The sequence below is a fragment of the Fukomys damarensis genome, unplaced genomic scaffold (assembly GCF_012274545.1).
Source record: "Fukomys damarensis isolate Sample0158 unplaced genomic scaffold, DMR_v1.0_HiC HiC_scaffold_6, whole genome shotgun sequence".
In the NCBI taxonomy this organism is placed as follows: Eukaryota; Metazoa; Chordata; class Mammalia; order Rodentia; family Bathyergidae; genus Fukomys; species Fukomys damarensis.
This window is the reverse complement of record NW_022900918.1, coordinates 14,060,146-14,080,641: the sequence shown is the minus strand read 5'-3', so window position 1 is coordinate 14,080,641 and position 20,496 is coordinate 14,060,146. Positions and strand designations below refer to the sequence as shown.

At 35.3% G+C, this 20,496-nt stretch overlaps 1 protein-coding gene across 1 annotated transcript in view; it reads left to right on the top strand.

Moving 5' to 3' along the window:
- The window catches only part of Mycbp2 (MYC binding protein 2), a gene marked incomplete at its 5' end in the record, with an annotated part of 279,711 nt that overhangs the window by 242,196 nt on the left and 17,019 nt on the right, over nucleotides 1-20,496 (top strand). Inside the window, 10 exons of the mRNA XM_033760909.1 lie at nucleotides 315-475; nucleotides 2,496-2,652; nucleotides 2,837-3,061; nucleotides 5,691-5,756; nucleotides 7,053-7,292; nucleotides 7,540-7,629; nucleotides 15,348-15,428; nucleotides 16,936-17,202; nucleotides 17,856-18,139; nucleotides 19,644-19,740. Of these exons, the coding sequence (XP_033616800.1) occupies nucleotides 315-475; nucleotides 2,496-2,652; nucleotides 2,837-3,061; nucleotides 5,691-5,756; nucleotides 7,053-7,292; nucleotides 7,540-7,629; nucleotides 15,348-15,428; nucleotides 16,936-17,202; nucleotides 17,856-18,139; nucleotides 19,644-19,740 (1,668 nt within the window). The remainder of the gene's footprint in view (nucleotides 1-314; nucleotides 476-2,495; nucleotides 2,653-2,836; nucleotides 3,062-5,690; nucleotides 5,757-7,052; nucleotides 7,293-7,539; nucleotides 7,630-15,347; nucleotides 15,429-16,935; nucleotides 17,203-17,855; nucleotides 18,140-19,643; nucleotides 19,741-20,496) is intronic.

The following is a 20,496-nucleotide window of genomic DNA, read 5'->3' as shown; positions in this document are numbered from 1 at the left end:
ATCCACATATGTGGCAGGTGAGAATTCTACTACTGAACCACCCATGTATCCACATAGTGGATTTACCCTACTAATATGGATTTATTCTACTAGTAGATTTGTGTGTACACTGGAATTGATATGTAGATAATGGTGTTTTTTTCTTTTCTGATTTTATTTGTGAGTAACCCTTTTTCCTAAAATCATTAGAAATATAGTGAGGTACTATTATGTATGTACTCTAGGTATAGTGTAAGTATACAGAATATTCGTTTATGTAGAATGCTCTATGCAGCATACAAACTTAATAAACTGGCTTTCAATTTTTATTTTAGGACAAAGATACAAAAGTATGTGAACATCCACTCTCAGATATAGTGATTGCAGGCGAAGCTGCTCATCCTTTGCCGCATACATTTCACCGTTTACTTCAGACAATCTCTGATCTTATGATGTCTCTCCCTAGTGGCAGTTCATTGCAGCAAATGGCCCTAAGGTAATTTTGTTTCTAATTGTAGGCCCTGTTAGCAAGGAAGTTTTATGAAGTATTCAAGTGCTAAATGCTTGAAAAATGTCTTTAAATAGTTATGGAGAATCCCTATGTTATGTAAATGATGTGCCTCTCTCTCCTTCCTTCCTGTCTTGATTTAGAATTCTTTCCTTTTAGTTCATACCTTTTTGCCTTTCAGTAAAATGTGGATAATAAACTTCTTGGTGCTGTAAATGATCAGCCTAAAACCTGCCTTACTTTTCCTTCTCTCCTACCTCAAATCATCTCAAGATAGAAAAACATGAACAAATGAAATCTCAGGGAAAAAATAATTTTTACTTTAAAAGAATCTTAAGAAAAAATAGACCCCAGTTACTTTGTACCTATATCCAAAAATTAACCAAAACTCAGGTTTTTAAAATACACTGAGGTCATCTTTGCAAAACATGAATGCATCCTAAGGAACTGGTGGAGAATTGGTACCTGTATTCAGAGTAGAAGAGGCTTGCTCCCTGGCTTTATGCATATTGCCAGCTCTGAATATTGACTGAAGGCACATTAAATCAGGCCTGGCATCTGCTTCTGGGGAAAAGGCAGTCTTGTTGGTCCACCTGTTGGTAGGAAGCTATTCCTCTGGGTTATTCAGGTTGGAGAGTTGTAGCCTACTGATTCCTCAAATGGTTTGGGCTTCTGATCCTCTGGGCATTAGAATCTCTGGCAGAGCTCTGGCTCAGCTGCCTCTTCTTTAACCAGGAGCACAGTGGCTCTCGAAAGATCAGAGCCTCTGAGATCTCCCCTGGCAAACTTGGCAATATTCTGTTTCTGCTGTAGGGAGATGGCAAGGCATCCCTGCACTCCACTTGCCTGCTGGAAATGAACCTTGTCAGGCCCTACCCTGCCACATCCCAAGGCCCCCAAGTCACACAGGACAGAGTCAGAGCTGCCACCCAAGTTCCCTTCACTTTCTGTCCAGTCTTTGTTTTTATTAAGCAAGAACCCTTTCCCCTTCCTTTTTAATGATTTTTGTAGTTGATTTGTCTGGCTGTGGCAGTTGTACATTCTGTGAATAATCACTTGTAAAACCATCAATGCTTGAAGCTATTTACTGAGGTTGAAGGGACTTTGTTGGCTTTGGGGTCTCGGCAGTGATCACAAAAGGGAATAGCCCAAGTGTAGCCTTGGTGTCATGGTAGTTGCAGTCCAGTGTTATGATTCCATTTTTTATGCCCCTTGATTCTAAAAGTACACATTTCTCATAAATAAAAATAAAGGAACTGAATTGTTTTATTTTATATTTTTGGTACTGGGGATCAAACTCGGGACCTTGTGCTTATGAGGCAGGCAGCAGAACCACTGAGCTAAATCCCTGGCCCTTGAATTGTTTTTAACACAGAAAAATGGATCCCAGTTGTATACAGACAATTTTAAAACTACCCTAAGGAAGAGCACATAACTTTAAAATGGAGTTTGTTCAGAATTTGGCATTACTTTTACATTATGATCTTCATTAGTAGATGTACACACTGGACTATATACATAAATCTTCCATTGAACTATATAACAAACAAGATTATCGAATGATTGGGCTTCTCCTATCCCTAATAAGACCAGTGGAATAGAGATTTTTTTTTTTGTCTTTGTCATTGAAGTGTAAGATACATTATATGCAAATGAATTAGTATGGCATTATCACACAGTTAAATTTCAGAAGCTGTCATAGTTGATGTGACACTTATCTACATCATCATTACCTTTTATTACTTCTTAGCTTTGATCTTATCTTAAAACATTTAAAATGGTTGAACTTTCCTTAGAATTTAGCTTGTTGCAAAGAAATTACTGTTACTTCTCCAAACATGAAAGCTAATAGGAATAATTTTATTCCATAGAGTTTTAAAATTTCCTTTTTTTAGTAGACCATTATGCTTTCTTGTAATATTAACTACAAAATAGAGTAACTACTCTAGCAGTTCCTTAGATCTTTCTGGAAAATATTCTATATATTGCTTGTATATTGTCTTTTCAGATGCTGGAGTCTCAAATTCAAGCAATCTGATCACCAGTTCCTCCATCAGAGCAATGTCTTTCATCACATTAACAATATTTTGTCAAAATCAGATGATGGAGATAGTGAAGAGAGTTTTAGCATCAGTATACAGTCTGGCTTTGAAGCAATGAGTCAGGTCAGTCATTTAACTGTTTTTGTCCTCTTTTTGTCCTAATAGTATTCAACAGTGTAATAAAGAAAAAACTGTACATTACTCATAAACAATTCTGTCTTATTTATTATCACATGTTCATTTGTTTTCTCATCTTGAGAGGTTTTTTTTTTTAGATAGTCTGAATATTTATATTTATTTCTAATAGGAGTTATGCATAGTTGTGTGCTTAAAGGACTTAACCAGCATTGTTGACATAAAAACTTCAAGCCGACCTGCCATGATTGGCAGTTTGACAGATGGTTCTACAGAAACTTTTTGGGAATCAGGAGATGAAGATAAAAATAAAACAAAGAACATCACTATCAGTTGTATAAAAGGAATCAATGCCCGCTATGTATCTGTTCATGTGGACAATTCCCGAGATCTTGGGGTAAGAAATGAAACTTAAAAAAAATAAAAAATAAAAGTAAATAAATGAATACATTGGAAGCTTAAAAAAAATATGAAACTTAATTAATAGCTCATTAGTTGTTTTCAGACCATTCAGTAGTCATCATGCATTTTCATTTCTGAGTTTAGAAAATATTACTTGGCACTTCACCAACTGACTTTCTTACTTTCTTATCGCTGGAACTAATACCTAACACTGACAATTTAAAAAGTGTATTTGCCTCACAGTTTAGTCCATGGTTAGCTGGGGCTCCAAAGCAGGAACAGAATGAGGGAAGGTTCTGGCCAGAGTAAAGCTGCTCACATCATGGTAACCAAGAAGCAGAGAGCAGTGGAGGGAGATAAGCACCCCACCCACCACTAGTGACCTGACTCTTCCAGCCAAGCCCCACATTCTAGAGCACATTCATCTGCTGAACTCACCCCTGATTCCACTGATCTGCTGATGAGTACAGCTGCCGCATACCCACTCACCATCCACAAGCCCCACCTGTGAGCACATGAGGCCTTTGGAGAATTTTTTTGTTTGTTTTTTGTTTGTGACAGGTTCTCACTTTGCAGTTCAAGCTATCCTTGAGCCCTCCATGTAGCCCAGGCTGGCCTCAAACTCAACAGTGATCCTCCTCCCTTAGCCTCCCAAGTGCTGGGATTACAGGCATGCACCACAACACCTGGCTTGGGGAACATTCTTGATGTAAACCATAACACTGACTAAACAACATTTTTATATTGAAATGTTTACTCTAAAACCAGATAAATATGATTTCACACACTGAAATATCATAGTGTGTAAATATCATACTGTGTAATCAGACCTCTAGATATGTGATTACACATTACCATGATTACAGCTAAACAAAATAAAAATTTACAATGTTTTTCTTCCATACCCTTCTTTAGGCTGTTCCCTTGGCCTGGATATATTTCTCTTAAGCTCTCTTTATCAAATTCTCCCAAGATCTCTAAAACTTAGCAGAGAAATCCTTTGTGGGTAAAATTTATAAAATTACTTTTCTCCACTCTATTCATTTTTTATTACTCTCATGGTACTTTATATACTTTGACCTGTAGTATAATTAACTTTAAGCTCTCCTTCTAATCCTCAGTCTTCATGGCGGGAAAAAATTTCCTGAACCAGCTTAAATAATAATGATTTATATTCTCCCCATTCCTAGGCTAACATGTTTTGACTAAGCACTTTTTGTTAAAGGCATTAAAAGAAGAGTCCTGTTTACAAGATCCAAGAAAATAGCATCAACTGACACACTGCCATCAATTCTTTGGGAAAGGATACTCAGAAATTTTCCCATCATACTGGCTATCGCTTGCTAGCAGATTCACTTTTTTGCGGGGGAGGGATTGAACTTGGGACCTTATGCTTTTGAGGCAGGAGGTAGAACCACTGAGCTAAATCTCCAGCCCTACTTTCAATGAATCCTCTTGCACAATTGCCAAACTGCACCCATCCATTAGTATATTTCCTTTTCCAGGAAGAATCAAAATGGTAGGTTGAGTCTCAGATAACCTGAATGTGAAACCAACCACAACTGTCCATTATGCGGTCAAGAGTCCTCCTGGCCATTCATTGCAACCCTAACGCCTGTGCATTAGTGGATTCATTTCTTCACTGGTATTGAATAAGAAAAGGGGGATTAGCTATATATTATGAGTGTCCTTCCTCTTCTGGCCCAAGACTGAACTGGTACAACTGTTTTATAAGAACATCCATTATAATTATTCAAAACATTTTTGTAGCTAGAACTCACTGCTCAGTACAAAGTTATCTTTGACTCATGGTACATTTTACACCAGGGAATGCTGTCCCTCAGAACAATAATTATGATCAATTTGACAGTTTTATATTTTGTAAGGGGAAATAACCATAAAAATATTCATTTATCAGCTGTGTTCCCCACACTACCCACGAAGGTGCTTTCTACACAGCTTTGTTGATATGAGTTGCATCAACCTATAGCATTCATGGTACACAGCTCTCCAAGGAGTGATTATATATTTTTTAGTGTGCTTTACTTAAAACTTACTCAGACTTAAAATCTGTGGCTCCAATGATGATGTGACTCACTTTCAGAACATAATGGTACTGAACTTCTCCTGTTTGATATGTATTTGCTACATGAATGTTGTCTTCCCTAGTCAAGCAAGTATTTTGAGAGATAGATCCACATTAAGATACCTTTCTACAAGGCTAGAAGGCATTGTGGCATTCATAAGTATCTATTAGTACCTTCCTTTCTTTCATTTCCAAAAGTAATGAAAATATAGCAATAAGAGTAAGATCTGAATGACAAGCAGAGTTCTTAAAAGGCTACATAAAGATGCAGAATTTGAACATTTAGAAATTGAATAAAGAAAGGAAATGTCAAAGTGTGAGAAACCACATGAAAAGGTGCACAGTGTGACATAAGATAGAGATTGTGAGAATAAAATAAGAGTTGTAGGAATTAAATTGGGTAGATGATGTGGGATCAGTTGGAAAAGAATTGTTAAAAATAGGCAGAAGAGTTGATATGGCATTGATAATTTGTAAGAAACCATTGTAGGTGCTGAAGCAGGAATATGGTATAACTAATTTGAATTGTTTATTTTAGAATAAAGTTACCTCGATGACCTTCTTAACTGGCAAAGCAGTAGAAGATTTGTGCAGAATAAAGCAGGTAATTGAAATGTTATTATTAAACATTTTGCTATTAGGGAGAACCTTCTCTGCCTTCACTGTTGTGTTTCAGTTTGGGCATACTTTCATAAGTATTGTAGGAAATCACCTATTTACAAAACACTCATTTGAAAACTGGTCTATATTGAGAACTGTAACAACCATCCCTATCCAGACATCTTGAAGTTATTGCCTTAAATTTTCTGCAGTCATGAGCAGATGTGTTGTGCTTGCAGTCTCATGCTCCCCACAAAGATTCAAAGTGCCTTATAATTTATCATAGATCAGATTCACAACACCTCAGCTAACATATTTTGTAGATAAAGGGGTTGTTTTCCTCCAGCCTAAAAAAATCTGTCACTCATAACACTGCAGTTGTATGCGGATTGCAGATCATTTGCAAGCCAACTCTAGAACAAAGACAGCTTTTTGTGGGCACATGGCTTTCTTATATACCTTAGTTAGTGAAACTTTGTCCAAGCTTTTCTTCTAGGGTTACTTTATCTCACAAAAATTGACTACTTTGGGGTTGTTGTTGTTATTTCAAGCCGTATTGAAAGGATGGCTTGAGATTTTAGATTTAACAAATAATAATATATTTTCAAATTATAAAGAATTCAGGAAAAGAATCTACTCAACAAGTTAGTGTTCATACTTTAATGCCCCTTTAAAAATTGACATCAGACAATCTAAATGTCTATATAAACCATGTAGTAGTCCCCAGATCATTTCTTGGTTATTAGATAACGTAACAGTTTTAATTTCATTACTGGACTGATATCAAAAGCTATTGGATAAAGATAGTCAATGAAATAAAAAATAAGCAAAAACTTGCATATTACACAATTTCTCTATGAAACAAATAACAGCACACTAAAAGCAAATATCTCTTGATGGAGCTTTAAAGTATAGATGCACAAAGCAAGGCCACATTGCCAATCTTCTGTTTCTACCAACTGACAGTACCAAAAACGGTTATTCAAATTGTCAGTAGTGGTTTTACTCACATACACATACATGGAACTAGAAGGCATATGGTGGTCAGGATGGGATGTTAATTTTCAACTCCAACACTTTCGATTTTTCAACCTGTGTTATCTTCAGTTTGTTCTAAATTATAGCTCCTAAAATAATGTTGCTTGTCCTCATAAAACTTAAGATAGTGTGAAATAACCTAATAACCTTTACTCTGTTCAGCTATTTGTTATTTGAGCTTCTTCTTATTAACACTAAATATAGGAAAGTGACAAAAGTGATTCAGCTATATCAGGTTCCTGTTCCTCTTCTACTCAACTAGGTTGATCTGGATTCCAGGCACATTGGTTGGGTAACAAGTGAACTTCCAGGAGGAGATAATCATATCATCAAAATTGAATTAAAGGGCCCAGAAAATACACTAAGAGTACGTCAAGTAAAAGTCTTGGGTTGGAAAGATGGTGAAAGCACAAAAATTGCTGGCCAGATTTCAGCTAGCATGGCCCAGCAAAGAAACTGTGAAGCCGAGACACTACATGTGTTCAGACTTATTACATCTCAAGTAAGTGTCCTTACTATCCATTCTAGCACAGGATGCACTAACCTAATGTATTTTAACAGTGTAACAGTATTTTGTAAAACTTTTTAGAGATTTCTGGCTGTAAATATAGCCTGTTTTTATATCTCTTAAAAGTAGTGTTATATAGGAAGAATAGCACACAATAAAACCTATAGAATCGGTTGATGAGTCCTATAGGTTTAACAGTGGTAATTCTCATTCTTTCTCATGTGCCTGCCTTCTTCATCAGGTATTTGGAAAGCTCATCTCTGGAGATGCTGAGCCCACACCAGAACAAGAGGAAAAAGCACTTTTGTCATCACCTGAAGGAGAGGAAAAAGTATACAATGTATTTATTTATCTTCTAAAAATTTATTTCCCTTTTTATTTTCTTCCCTTTGTTCAGAGAAGTAGCCCATGTTTCTTTATATTCTTAAATGGATCTGTGGTAATAATTTATATGCCTTTTTTATTTTTTACTTTTTTTTTTTTTTGTACTGGAATTGAACTCAGGACCTTGTGCTTGTGAGTCAGGCAGTGGCACCACTGAGCTAAATCCCCGGTCCTATTTTTTACTTTATTTAGAAGATGAAGATATGATCTAAATGACATTCACCATTAGATAACATATAGTCTACCTATTTTAAGTCACAAAAAAGGGTGCACTCTATACCTGGGGCTGTTGTTAGCTTTTATAAAACTAACTTAATCATTTACTTTGCTGTGCCCATCAGTTATTGGCTCCATTTGTTTTATCTCTCCTTCATAGGCCTCCATTCAAAAAAATACAGTATTTTTAAGAATCTTCATTTCCCCAAGCAAGAAGCACTTTTCGTTTTGCTAAACTCGATAGTAGTCTCTGTTTGCTACCTCTTATCTTCATTCTTATTGTGATTAACTACATCTATGTCTGATCTTTTCCTCTGAATCATTGCTTCTTCAAAATCAAGTACATATCTGATTTGTCTTGGTAATCATCATGGCCCAGTCACACATATACTCAGTAAATTCGTATTGAAATTCCTCTCTATTGTGTTCTTGAAATTTCACCTAATATGTAATAACTTTTTATTTAAACTTAAACATTGTATCTAGGACAGAAACTCAATCTGTTGTGTTATTTTACTGATGAATCCTTGCTATAATATGTTGAATAGAAGTGATCAGAGCATACATCTATGCTTGGATAGGTCTGGATCTTAAAGACAAAGCATTCAACCTTTTACCATTAAGGATGATATTAACTATAGATTGTTTTGTGAATGTCCTTAGTCAGAGTGCTTGCTTCTGGCCCACCTAGAAAACAGCTGCACAGACACACAGAGGCACAGGCTCCAGCAAGAGGTCAACCCAGATATAGCATCAGTAAGTGCTCAAAGACCCCTGCCAGAGATCTGCCCAGACACCAGTAGTTCCACAGCGCATTCACCAGCCAGAAGCCTACCAGACAACAGTGGCATGGGTGTGCAGGACCCAGCTAGGGCCCTGCCCAAACACCAGTGGCTTGGGCATGCAGGCCACAGCCAAAGGCCCACCAGGAAAACAACTATACAGGCCCCAGCCAGAGGCCTGCCCAGATACCATTGTTAAGTGGTAGACCCCAGCCAGAAGGCCACCAGGAAAACAGCCCATTGTGAGGATCCAGAAGGCCATCATTCTGAACCCATCTATTAGCACATGGTGAGCAGCAGAGAGAAGGCCTCTCTGAGGCTTGTTGAGAATTAAAGCCCAGTGGGATTGCAAAGAGTCACAAGAGAAGGCACCTAAACAAGTCTCAGAACCAGACTTTCAGATCACCAAAGTCAACCCCAAGGGGCAATGAGATGGAACAATTTAAAACTCAACCACCTGGACTTCCTGGACTGGCAACAAAAGAGGATCTGGAATACATAAAATCAGAAATAATTTCTCAGATAATGAGAGATTGTGTCCATCCTAAAAGAGATAATTAATAACTCTAGAGTAGACACAGCTTTTAAAAAATAGGGGAGCTGAGGAACATGATGAAATCCCAACATAGGAAACAAATGCAACCCCATAAAACAGATTCATTCAGATTTCCAGGAAATTAAAGACACCAATGAAAGTTTACACAGTAGAATGAGCCAGTGTGAGGACAGAACATCAGCTATAGAAGACAGGATTGTAAGTATTGACCAAGAAAAGGAAGATTTTTAAAAATAGGGAAGGACCATAAGAAATCAATCCAGGAGCTGCTAGACAATACAAATAATAAGATAAGACTGATCAGAATCTCTATGAAGAAACAGGAAATAATACAACTGAAATTTTTTTTAAAAACTATTCATACACGTAATGGCTGAAAATTTCCAAAGTGGGTGGGGGGTGGGATTTGACATACACATGAGTGAGGCATAAAGGACTCCCAGCTAGTTGGAATTTTTTTTAAAAATGTACACCAAAGTATATAAAAGTTAAGATTCCAGAAACCCAACAGAAGAACAAAATTCTACAAGCAGTTAGAGAAAAGAAATCACATACAAAGGAAAGCCTATCAGAATCACAGCAGACTTCTCAACACAAACCCTCAAGGCAAGAAGATCCTGGAGTGAAGTATTTCAAAACATAGAAGAATACAACCTCCCACCCAGACTGATGTACCCTACAAAACTATCTTTCAAATCAATAGAGAAATAAGATACTTTCATGAAAAAGAATACCTGAGAAACTTCAAAAATAGCAAATCAGCGCTCCAAAAATTTTTAAACAATATCCTAGGAAAAGTCACAACCCCACAAGGCCCAACAGAATGAATCCATTTCAGGAAATACAAGAAATTTAATGCAAAGAGTGAGAATCCAGTAACAGGAAAAGGTCATGACAAGGATAAGTCAATACATATCAGTTATAACCATCAATGTTAATGATCTGAATTCACCAATCAAAAACAATAGACTGGCAGAATGGGTCAAGAAGCAAGATCCAACAATATGCTGCATACAAGAAACAATTCAAGAAGAATCTCATAGACTGAAAGTTAAAGGGGGGAAAACAATACTCCCTTTGACTAGAACCCCCCCAAATAAAACAGGTGTCGCCATCCTATTTGCAGATAGAATGGATTTCAAACCAAAACTAGGAGAGACAAAGAAGGCCACTATATCCTTGTAAAGGGAACAATGCAAGACATGACAAGCATATGCACCAAATACTACTGCACCCCATCTATATAAAGCTAATATTAACAGACTGTGAAATAAAATAAGCACTAATACAATAGCACTGGGAGACTTCAATACCCCACTATAAAAGAAGATAGATCAACTGGACAAAAATAAACAATGAAATACTAAAACTCATCCAACCAAACACTTGAAAAAATATTAATTTAACAAATGTTGACAGTGTTCCACCTATAAAATCAGAACACACATTTTTTTTCAGCTGCATACAAGTCGTTCTGCAAAATAGACCACATACTTGCTCATAAAATATGTTGAAGTAGGTGCACAGGAATTGAAGTTATCCCCTGTATATTATCAAATCATGGTGTGATAAATTAGAGATCAATAGAAAAAGAAACCACAAGAATTTCACAAACACATGGAAATTAAACAACATACTTCTCAATAACCAGTGGGTCACAGAGGAAATTAAAGAAGAAATCAGACAGTTCTACTGTTAAATGACAATCCCAATACAACATATTGGAATTCATGGGACAAAATGAAAGCAATCTTACAAGGGAAATTCATAGCAGTGAATACTCATATAAGGAAAACAGAGTGAGCTCAAATAAACAACCTAATGTTTAACCTCAAGCTTCTAGAAAAAGAAGAGCAGGACAAACCCAAAGCTCATACAAGGGAGGAAATTATAAAGATCAGAGCAGAAATCAATGCAGTGGAGACTAAGAATGATATAAAAAATCAGTAAGACAAAGAGTTTGTTCCTCAAAAGAATAAACAAAATTGACAAACACTTAGCCAACCTTATCAAACAAAAGGAAAGAAAAGAAAAGGCCCAAATCCATGCAATAAGGAATGAAAAAGGTGAGGTTGCAGTGGACCCATCAGAAATCCAGAGGATCATCAGTGTCTACTTTGAGAACCTATACATTAATAAGGTGGAAAACACAGAAAAAAAAATGGACAGATTTCTAGATATATATGAATTACCAAAGTGGAACAAAAAAGACTTAAGAATTCTAAACAACCCAATATCAATCTATGAAATTTAAAACTTACTAATGAAGAAACACCTGGGTCCTGAAGGCTTCACTGCTGAATTCTACAAGACATGTAGAGAAGAACTATTGCCACTACTGTTTAAACTCCAGTGAAATTGAAAGGGAAGCAAATTCATTCCTAGAAGAAAGCATCACCTTGATTCCAAAAGCAGAGAAAGACCCAACAGAAAAAAAAGAACTATAGGCCAATCTCACTAATGAACTTCGATGCAGAAATCCTCAATAAGATACTGACAAATAGAATTCAGAAGATCATCAAGAAGATTACACCCTGATCAAGTGGAATTCATTCCAGGCATGCAGGGATGGTTCAACATCTGAAAATCAATAAATATAATTTACTGTATTAACAGAGGCAAGGATAAAAACCATGTGATCATCTCAATAGATGCAAAAAAAGCATTCACCAAAATCCAGCATATATTCACGATAAAAACTACAGAAAATTGGAATAACAGTCTCTGTCTCAACCTGATAAAAGCCATTTATGAAAAACCAACAGCCTGTATCATACCAAATTGTTAAAAACTGAAATCCATCATACTAATATCAGGAACAAAACAAGTATGTTCACTCTCACCACTCCTCTTTGATATGGTTTTGGAAATATTATCCACAGCAATTAGATAAGAGAAAGGGAATAAAGATAGGAAATGAAATTAAATTGTCATTTTTTGCAGACAACATGATACTTATATAGATGACCCTAAGAACTCCATGGAAAGTCTTCTAGATTTAATAACCAAATTATGTGGAGTAGCTAGATACAAGGTCAACACACAAAACTCAATAGTCTTCCTGTACATGAACAATAGTTTCACTGAGAAAGGAACTGAATAAACAACTCTTTTTACAATAAGATTCCAAAAAATGAAATAACCTGGGAATCAACCTAATGAAAGAAATCAAAGACCTCTACTCTGAAAACTATAGCACTCTGAAAAAAGGGATCAAAAATTTATCAGAAAATCGAAAGACATCCCTTGCTCCTGAGTACAAAGAACCAATATGCTGAAAATGGCCATACTTCCAAAAGTACTATACAGATTCAGTGCAATCCCAATTGAAATTCCAGCAGCATACCTCACAGATGTTGAGAGAACCATCCAAAAATTCATTTGGAACAAGAAGAAATCTAGAATAGCAAAAACAATTCTAGGCAACAAAGACAAGGTAGGGGGCTTCACAATTCCCCAACTTGAAACTATACTACAAAGCTGCTGTGATGAAAACAGCATGGTACTGGCAAAGAAACAACTTGAGGCCCAGTAGAACAGATTAGAAGATGCAGAAACAACTCCATTCAGCCACCTCATCTTTGACAACGGAGCCAAACACTCTCACTGGAAGAAAGCCTCTTTAACAAATGGTCCTGAAAAAATTTGGTTTCAAAGATTAAAACTAGACCTATATCTCTCACTGTGCACAAAACTAAAATCAAAATGGATCAAAGATCTAAATATTAAAACAAACACTAAAGTTGCTTGAAGATAGTTGAAGTAGAACTCTTGAAAACATTGGAATAGGAAAAACTTTATGAACAAAACCTCGGTAGTACTGAAACTAGCACAGATAATCAACAACTGGGATCCATCTTATTAAAAACTCTGTACTGCAAGAGAAACCACCAACAGAGCTAAAAGACAACCTACAATGTGGGGAAAAAAAATTTTTTTTACCAGCTGTTCCTCAGTCCAAGACTACTATCTAGAATATATAAAGAACTTTAAAAAATCAGACCCACCTCAAATTTAAAGACCCAATTAAAAAATGGCCATGTTAAATGAACAAATATTTCTCAGACAAAGAAGTAAAAGCAGCAAGTAAACGTGAAAAATATGTTCAACATCACTGGTCATTTGAGAGATGCAGATGAAAACAACACTGAGAGTCCACCTCACTCCAGAAAGAATGGCTGCTATCAAGAAATCAACCAATATCAAATATTGGCAGGGTTGTGGGGAGAAAGGAACCCTTCTCCATTGTTGGTGGGAGTGCAGACTGGTGCAACCACTGTGGAAATCAATACGGTGATACCTCAAAGAACTAGGATTAGAGGTCACATTTGACCCAGTATTCTCCTGCTGGGTATCTTCCCAAAAGAATTAAAGGAATCATACCACAGTGATACATGTGCACCCATGTTTATAGTGGCACAGTTTGTAATAGCTAAAACTTGGAAACAGCACAATGCCTATCAACTGGAGACTGGATGAGATGTGAGGTTTTTTTATAAAATGGTGTACTACCCAGCCATAAAGAACGAGAAACGAGAGATATTTATAGCTAATTGGATGCATATTGAGGCCATACTCTTAAGTGAAACAAATAGGGCATACCGAATAGTTTGTCTGGTGTGAGAAACTAATAATGTAAATAAGGATCAAAAGGTATAGTAATGTGTAATAGGAAGAAAAGGCCCAAAGGGGAAGAGCAATTGTAAGGGGTAGGGGAAAAAGGAAAGAAGGGAAAGTAACAAATGGGAGATAAAGGAAATAATGCAAACAAAATCTTTGTAAATAGGGAGGGGTGGAGGGGTTGAAGGGATGGCAAGGGAATGGGGAAAAAGTAAGAATCAAGATATATCATGTAAAGGTACAAATTCCAAATGATGAATGTCATCTTATTGTATCCCTAAAATGTACCAAATAAACTTAATTAATAAAAATAATGTTTGCTTCTATTTTGTTTTGCTGGGAATTTCCGCAAAAATATATTCTTACATTTTTTTCCATTTTTTACTTTTATTCAGTAGAGTAATCACTGTTTTGCTATACATTTTAATCAGTTTGTGATATTTGATTATAGGTAATTTTTTTCCCTAATGAAAAAGACAATAGTCTTCAGGATAATAACTAGATGGTATAGTGCTCTTTTAGGAGTGATAACTCTCCTGTTGCTATAGTTGTACATATGTCTATGAATATTCTAAAACCATTGAATTTGTACATTTCAAATAGGTCAATAATATGGCAAAATAAGTCTCAAGCTTTTTTTAAAAGTAGAAATAAAAAATCAAAGAAGTAACTAAAACATGTATATTCTAGGTATTTACGGATACCATGAAAATCTCTTTTCTACAAATTAATTTCTTTAATGGATACATGACTATTTTAGTTCCCTGTTCTTAAATGAGCATCAATTCTGTCTTTCAAGCAATTTGTTTCATCTAAATTGCTGAGTTTGTTGGCATGAATTATATACAATATATTCTTATCTGTAGTGATATATCTTCTATTCCTTCTTTTGGCAATTTGTGTCTTCGTTCTGTTTTCTTGAATAATATGGCAAAAGATACATCAGTGTGATCTTTTCTAGAAATCAGCTTTTAGTTTTATTGTTTCCTCTATTGTGATTTTAGTGACTTTGGCTCCTATATTTGTTATTTCTTTGCATCTCTTTGCTTTGCTTTGATTTCCTTCTGTTTTCTGGTTTATTACATTTCAAGATTCGATCACAAATTTCAGACCTTTCTTTTCTGAAATTTTAATCTTTTTATAATCACTTTGGCGCCAGGTGTGGTGGCGCACGCCTATAATCCCAGCACTCGAGAGGCTAAGGCAGGAGGATCACTGTGAGTTCAAGACCAGCCTGGGCTACATAGTGAGTTCCAGGTCAGTCTCAACTACATAGTGAGATAAACAAAGAAAAACAATATAATCACTTTGGCCAATTAGAGATTTCTTCAAACTTTATCCTTTTAACTTAGTTTTATAAGCCTCAATTTAATATAAATTCACCTTAAATATGTCTGCATAATTATACCTCAAGATACTTTGAAATGTTAAATATAGAAATTTTCTTTAGGAGCTTACTTTTTTTTTTTTTTTTGCTTTTTCTATGTAAAGGCAACATCAGATGCTGACCTGAAAGAACATATGGTTGGAATCATATTCAGCAGGAGTAAACTGACTAATTTACAAAAACAGGTTGGTTAATAGTCATTGCATTGTCTTTGTCAGTTTTTGTTTGTTTTTATTTATCAAATGTCTTGCAAAATTTATGGAAGTTTTTTTCTGCTGACTGTTTTATATGTCCTATGGAATGGAGTTCTTCTTTTGGGGAGAAATTATTTTGTCGTGTCTGAATCACTTAATAAGATTTTTGTCATGAATGTTAACTTTCTTACCTTGTTGTTATTTCCTATTTCTCATTTGCCGGTAGATTGTGTTATTTTGGTTACAAGTACTTAGGTATATCTTTTGTATTTTCTTTTCCCTGTTCTTATTTTTATGCTCAGCAGCTACGATAATACTGCTAAGAAAACTGGTGTTCATGTTTTTAAATATAAGGGGGTGGTAGGTAATGCTAGATTTCTCATAATATAATGCTAGATAATGTAAAAATAGCACTTCAAAACTATAGTAGTACAGAGGATCCTAATGAGATAATTAATAATGTGAAATAGGAAGTAAAGGGCTAAAGGTGTAGGGAAAGTGGGAAAGGTGGGGAAGAGGTAATAAGAGAGAGGAAAAAAATATGAGAAATTGAAAAAATGGAAATAAAGTGTTTGTAAATGGGGAAGGGAGAGGGGGTGAAGGGAGGGGAGGGACAAGGGGAAAAAGTGAGAATCAAGACCTGTTATGTAAAGGTACAGGATCCCAATAATAAATGTAACTATTGTATACCTAGATTGTATCAATAAACTCAATACAAAGAAAAAAAGTCAAATAAAATATCAATTTTTTAATACCCTATAGCAGTGGTGATGAACCTTTTAGAACTTCCAATGATAAACAGCCAGCTGCAGCACATGTGCCATAAACTTGCCACCTCTGCCCTGTAACTTTCAGTACCATTAAATCATTTCAAATAACATGAATTTATTTGCACTTCATCTTACAGTGTTTACATGACTTTTAGATGCTTGAAAAATCATTTTTAAAATTTCTGCCAATTATATTGTGAATACCATCAATCTTAAAGTATCTTGTGAGCGGAAAAGCTGAACTGAAAAAAAGTGCTATAAAAGTGGCAAAATAATGCTGTTTTATTTTTCTTTCATGGTTTGATATGTTAAACTACAAGTCAAGGCCTTAGATGTAGTATTATCATAAATTTCTACATAATATTTGGTTTGAATATTCAGATTTTTATCATGTTTGCCCTAGTTTCACTTCTTTTTATTTCTTTTTTGTTTGTTTTGTTGTTGTTGCTTATTCTTTTTATTTTTTGAGACAGGGTCTTGCCATATAGCTCAGAATGGCTTCAACTTATTTATATTCTGTTTAGCTTCAAACTCTCAGTGATCCTCCTGAAAACAGGGATTATAGGCACTTAATTATTTTTTAAATGAGTTTAGAGAATGATATGGAGCATTAACTGGAAGAGTATTAAATTGAACATTGACTTATATTCTCATCCCTTTTGTTGTTGTTGAATGGTAAATCAGACTTGCAAATGTATTTTTAGATTTTCTGTGTTGCCTTCACGTAGGTGTGTGCTCACATTGTCCAAGCTATTCGCATGGAAGCCACCAGGGTTCGTGAAGAATGGGAGCATGCCATATCAAGCAAAGAAAATGCCAATTCTCAGCCAAATGATGAAGATGCCTCCTCTGATGCTTACTGCTTTGAGCTGCTTTCCATGGTTTTAGCACTGAGTGGCTCTAATGTTGGCCGGCAGTATCTGGCTCAGCAGCTTACTCTGCTTCAGGATCTCTTTTCCTTGCTTCATACAGCCTCTCCTAGAGTCCAGAGACAGGTGACTGATCATATCCCTTACTTTTGTGCTTCTTTGTTCCTTGAAATACAAAAATCACAAATCAAAGAGGTTGGGGATAAAGCTCAGTGGTAGAGAGCTTGCCTAGCATGCACAAGGCTTATGTTCAGTCCCCAGCATGATGAAAAATAAATGAGCAGCAGTAAAAATTACAAGGCACAGTGAATCACCTAAAATGTTTAAGTGTGACATTTTATTTCATATTTTGTTTGAGGCCTATATTTTGATTCATTTATATTTTATTTTTGACTATGTAATCAAAACAATGAAGAACAAAATATGTTCCATTTTACTAATGAGTTATGATAAAGAGTATGTCAAGGTATTGATTTCTTTCTCACTGTGAAATATATAATGTCATTTAGAACAGAAGAAAAATAAAAGACATTTTTTCTTACAGCCCTGAGTCAGTAATTACTACTCCAGAAATTGAAAAATGTTCAAAATATATTTCTTTTCTTCTCAATATTGAAAATAGTATTTCAATTTCTGTTCTTTCATAGATTTTGAAATTACAGAATGGTAGCTTATATTTATATTAAAAATATTAAAACTTTAATGGTAACTTGCATATTAAAAATATGAAAACTTTAAACCTCAATCTTTAAATGAATTTTTTTTCTTTTTCTTGCCAGGTGACCTCTTTACTAAGACGAGTTTTGCCTGAAGTAACCCCCAGTCGTCTGGCTAGCATCATAGGAGTTAAATCTCTCCCTCCAGCTGATATCAGTGATATCATTCATTCAACCGAGAAAGGAGATTGGAATAAGCTGGGTATCCTGGACATGTTCCTAGGGTGCATTGCTAAAGCCCTCACTGTACAGCTAAAAGCCAAAGGATCCACCATCACAGGAACAGCTGGTACTACTGTGGGCAAAGGAGTTACAACAGTCACTCTTCCAATGATTTTTAACTCTAGGTTGGTCATTGCCTCTGTTTCGTACTAAAGAATTAAAACTTCATTTCAAATACTACCTTGTTGTCTTACTCACCAAATGGCATCCATAAACAATTGACTTGTCATGTATAAAAGGAATGTCATATGTAATAAGTGTCATTTTCAGTTAGCAGAGAATAATAGAAAGCTGAATATATGAAGTTTGGATGTTTGTATATGTTTGTTGAAAAAGATTGTAGACCACTGCTTCATTGTACATATATAAAAGTAAAATTTAGTTTCATGTCACAAACTTTTTTACCACAATAAAAATAAATAACACTGCCTGGGGTTGGGGCCATGGATGTGAACATCACATCAATTAAAGCTTTATGTATATATTTTTTAAAACTCTATCAGTACAAATTACAGAATATTTTTCTAATCTTCAGTTTGGGAACTCCTTCCTCAACAAAACATAGAATCTTAAAGTTTAATATAGGAAAAAAGTCACTGATTTGACTACAGAAAAATGAAAATAAGTGAATGATAATAGCATAAAATATTTTAAAATATAAGCAGTTGGGCCGGGGATTTGGCTCAGTGGTTCCACTGACTGCCTCACAAGTGCAAGGTCCTGAGTTCAATCCCCAGTACCAAAAAAATAAATATATAATCAATTGACTTGGAAAAATATTTAAAACTGAGTAATAGACAATCAATTACTAGCCATAGTTATAATATCCTGCCTTCAAAAAGGCAACTGTTAAAGAGTTAAATGACAAGACAAATCGGTTCAAAGAAAAAACTTACAGATTCTAGTACCAGATGAAAAGATATTTACTTCAGAGAAAAGAGTTTTACCTCATTAAAAGAGTTGCAAAATATCTTTCATATTTTAGCAACACTATGAAGACATTTTGATATGTTAACAACTGCTGAAGAATTTTTGGATACCAATTTAATAATATCTTTGATGCACCTATTCTGCTTGTAAGAACTTTCACACATGTCCACAGAGATATATATATATATATATATGTATATATACAAAGATGTTCTAGAATTGTGTGTAAGAAAAACTTAAAGGCATCTTGCATAGTACAAATTATAGAGCCAACAATGACAATAAGAATGTAACACCAGAATGTTAATCAGAGAGTCACCTCCTCCATGTCAATAGTCTTGATAGGGAAAAAATGTCAGCTACTCTAAGTAGTATGGTTAGTCATGTAGTAGGTTTATATTCTGGCACAATTTCCTTATTATCTCCATTGCACTAGAGACAAATCATCTATGATCCATGGGCAATGCTTCAAACATCGCTGTTCTAGAAAATATTTGCAAAAATAGTGTGCAAACAAATATTTGAAATAGAACATAAACAATAGCTGCCCTCTTGAGATTGAGGAATAGATGTGGGGTAATGTTTTGATTAACTTTATTTTAAAGTGTTTTAATTTATCCTAAAAATGTTTGCTGAAATAACATTTTTACTTTTTCATTTATAACAACTATCAGACTATTTGTTGATTTTTGTTTGTAGCTATCTTCGACGAGGTGAAAGTCATTGGTGGATGAAGGGCTCAACTCCTACTCAGATATCAGAGATCATCATTAAACTTATAAAGGATATGGCAGCAGTAAGTTCCCATCCTGCCTGTTACAGCAATGAGACGCAAAAAGAATCTTACTGACATAACAAATAGCTTACTCTGTAGAACTGATAGAAGAATCACATTAGTGTTATTTTGTTTTACTTAGAGATTATTTTTATTATAACTCCTGTCATTTATATAAACTATGTTCATTTGAAACTTCCCAATTAACAAGAATTTTTATATAAGACTTGTAATATCTTAAAACTTAGTAAGATTCTAATCTGAAAAAGAACCTGTATTCCCTTCCCCAAAAGCAGGGAGAGGAGCGAGAGAGAGATGGGGGGTGGAGAGCGAGAATCTCAGAAGTGGTAGTCATAGTTTATTAAGCCTTTATTATTCTTCATTAATGTCCTATTCCACTGTTGGTAAGATACTGAATTTAGGGGTGAATCTGGGAGTGATGAGAACAGACATATATTTCACAGACCACCTAGCTCTTATGAATTTCTCCATAGTGTCAATTCCCTCACATGCCATTTATTTCCAGGAGGCAGCATGAGGAGAATAAATACTTTAGAATATATGTCCCCAAGAGGCAGTGTGAACAGAAGGCATTTCAGAGGAGGAGGAGGAGGAGGATTTGAAGTGCCCTTTAACAGATTGATAATATGTGGAAGAAATAAGTTTTGACCTCACTAAAAATCAAAATACCAGGGCCCAGGGTTTAGCTCAGTGGTTCCACCACCTACCTTGCAGCACAACGTTTAATCCCTGGTACCAAAAAAAAAAAAAAAAAAA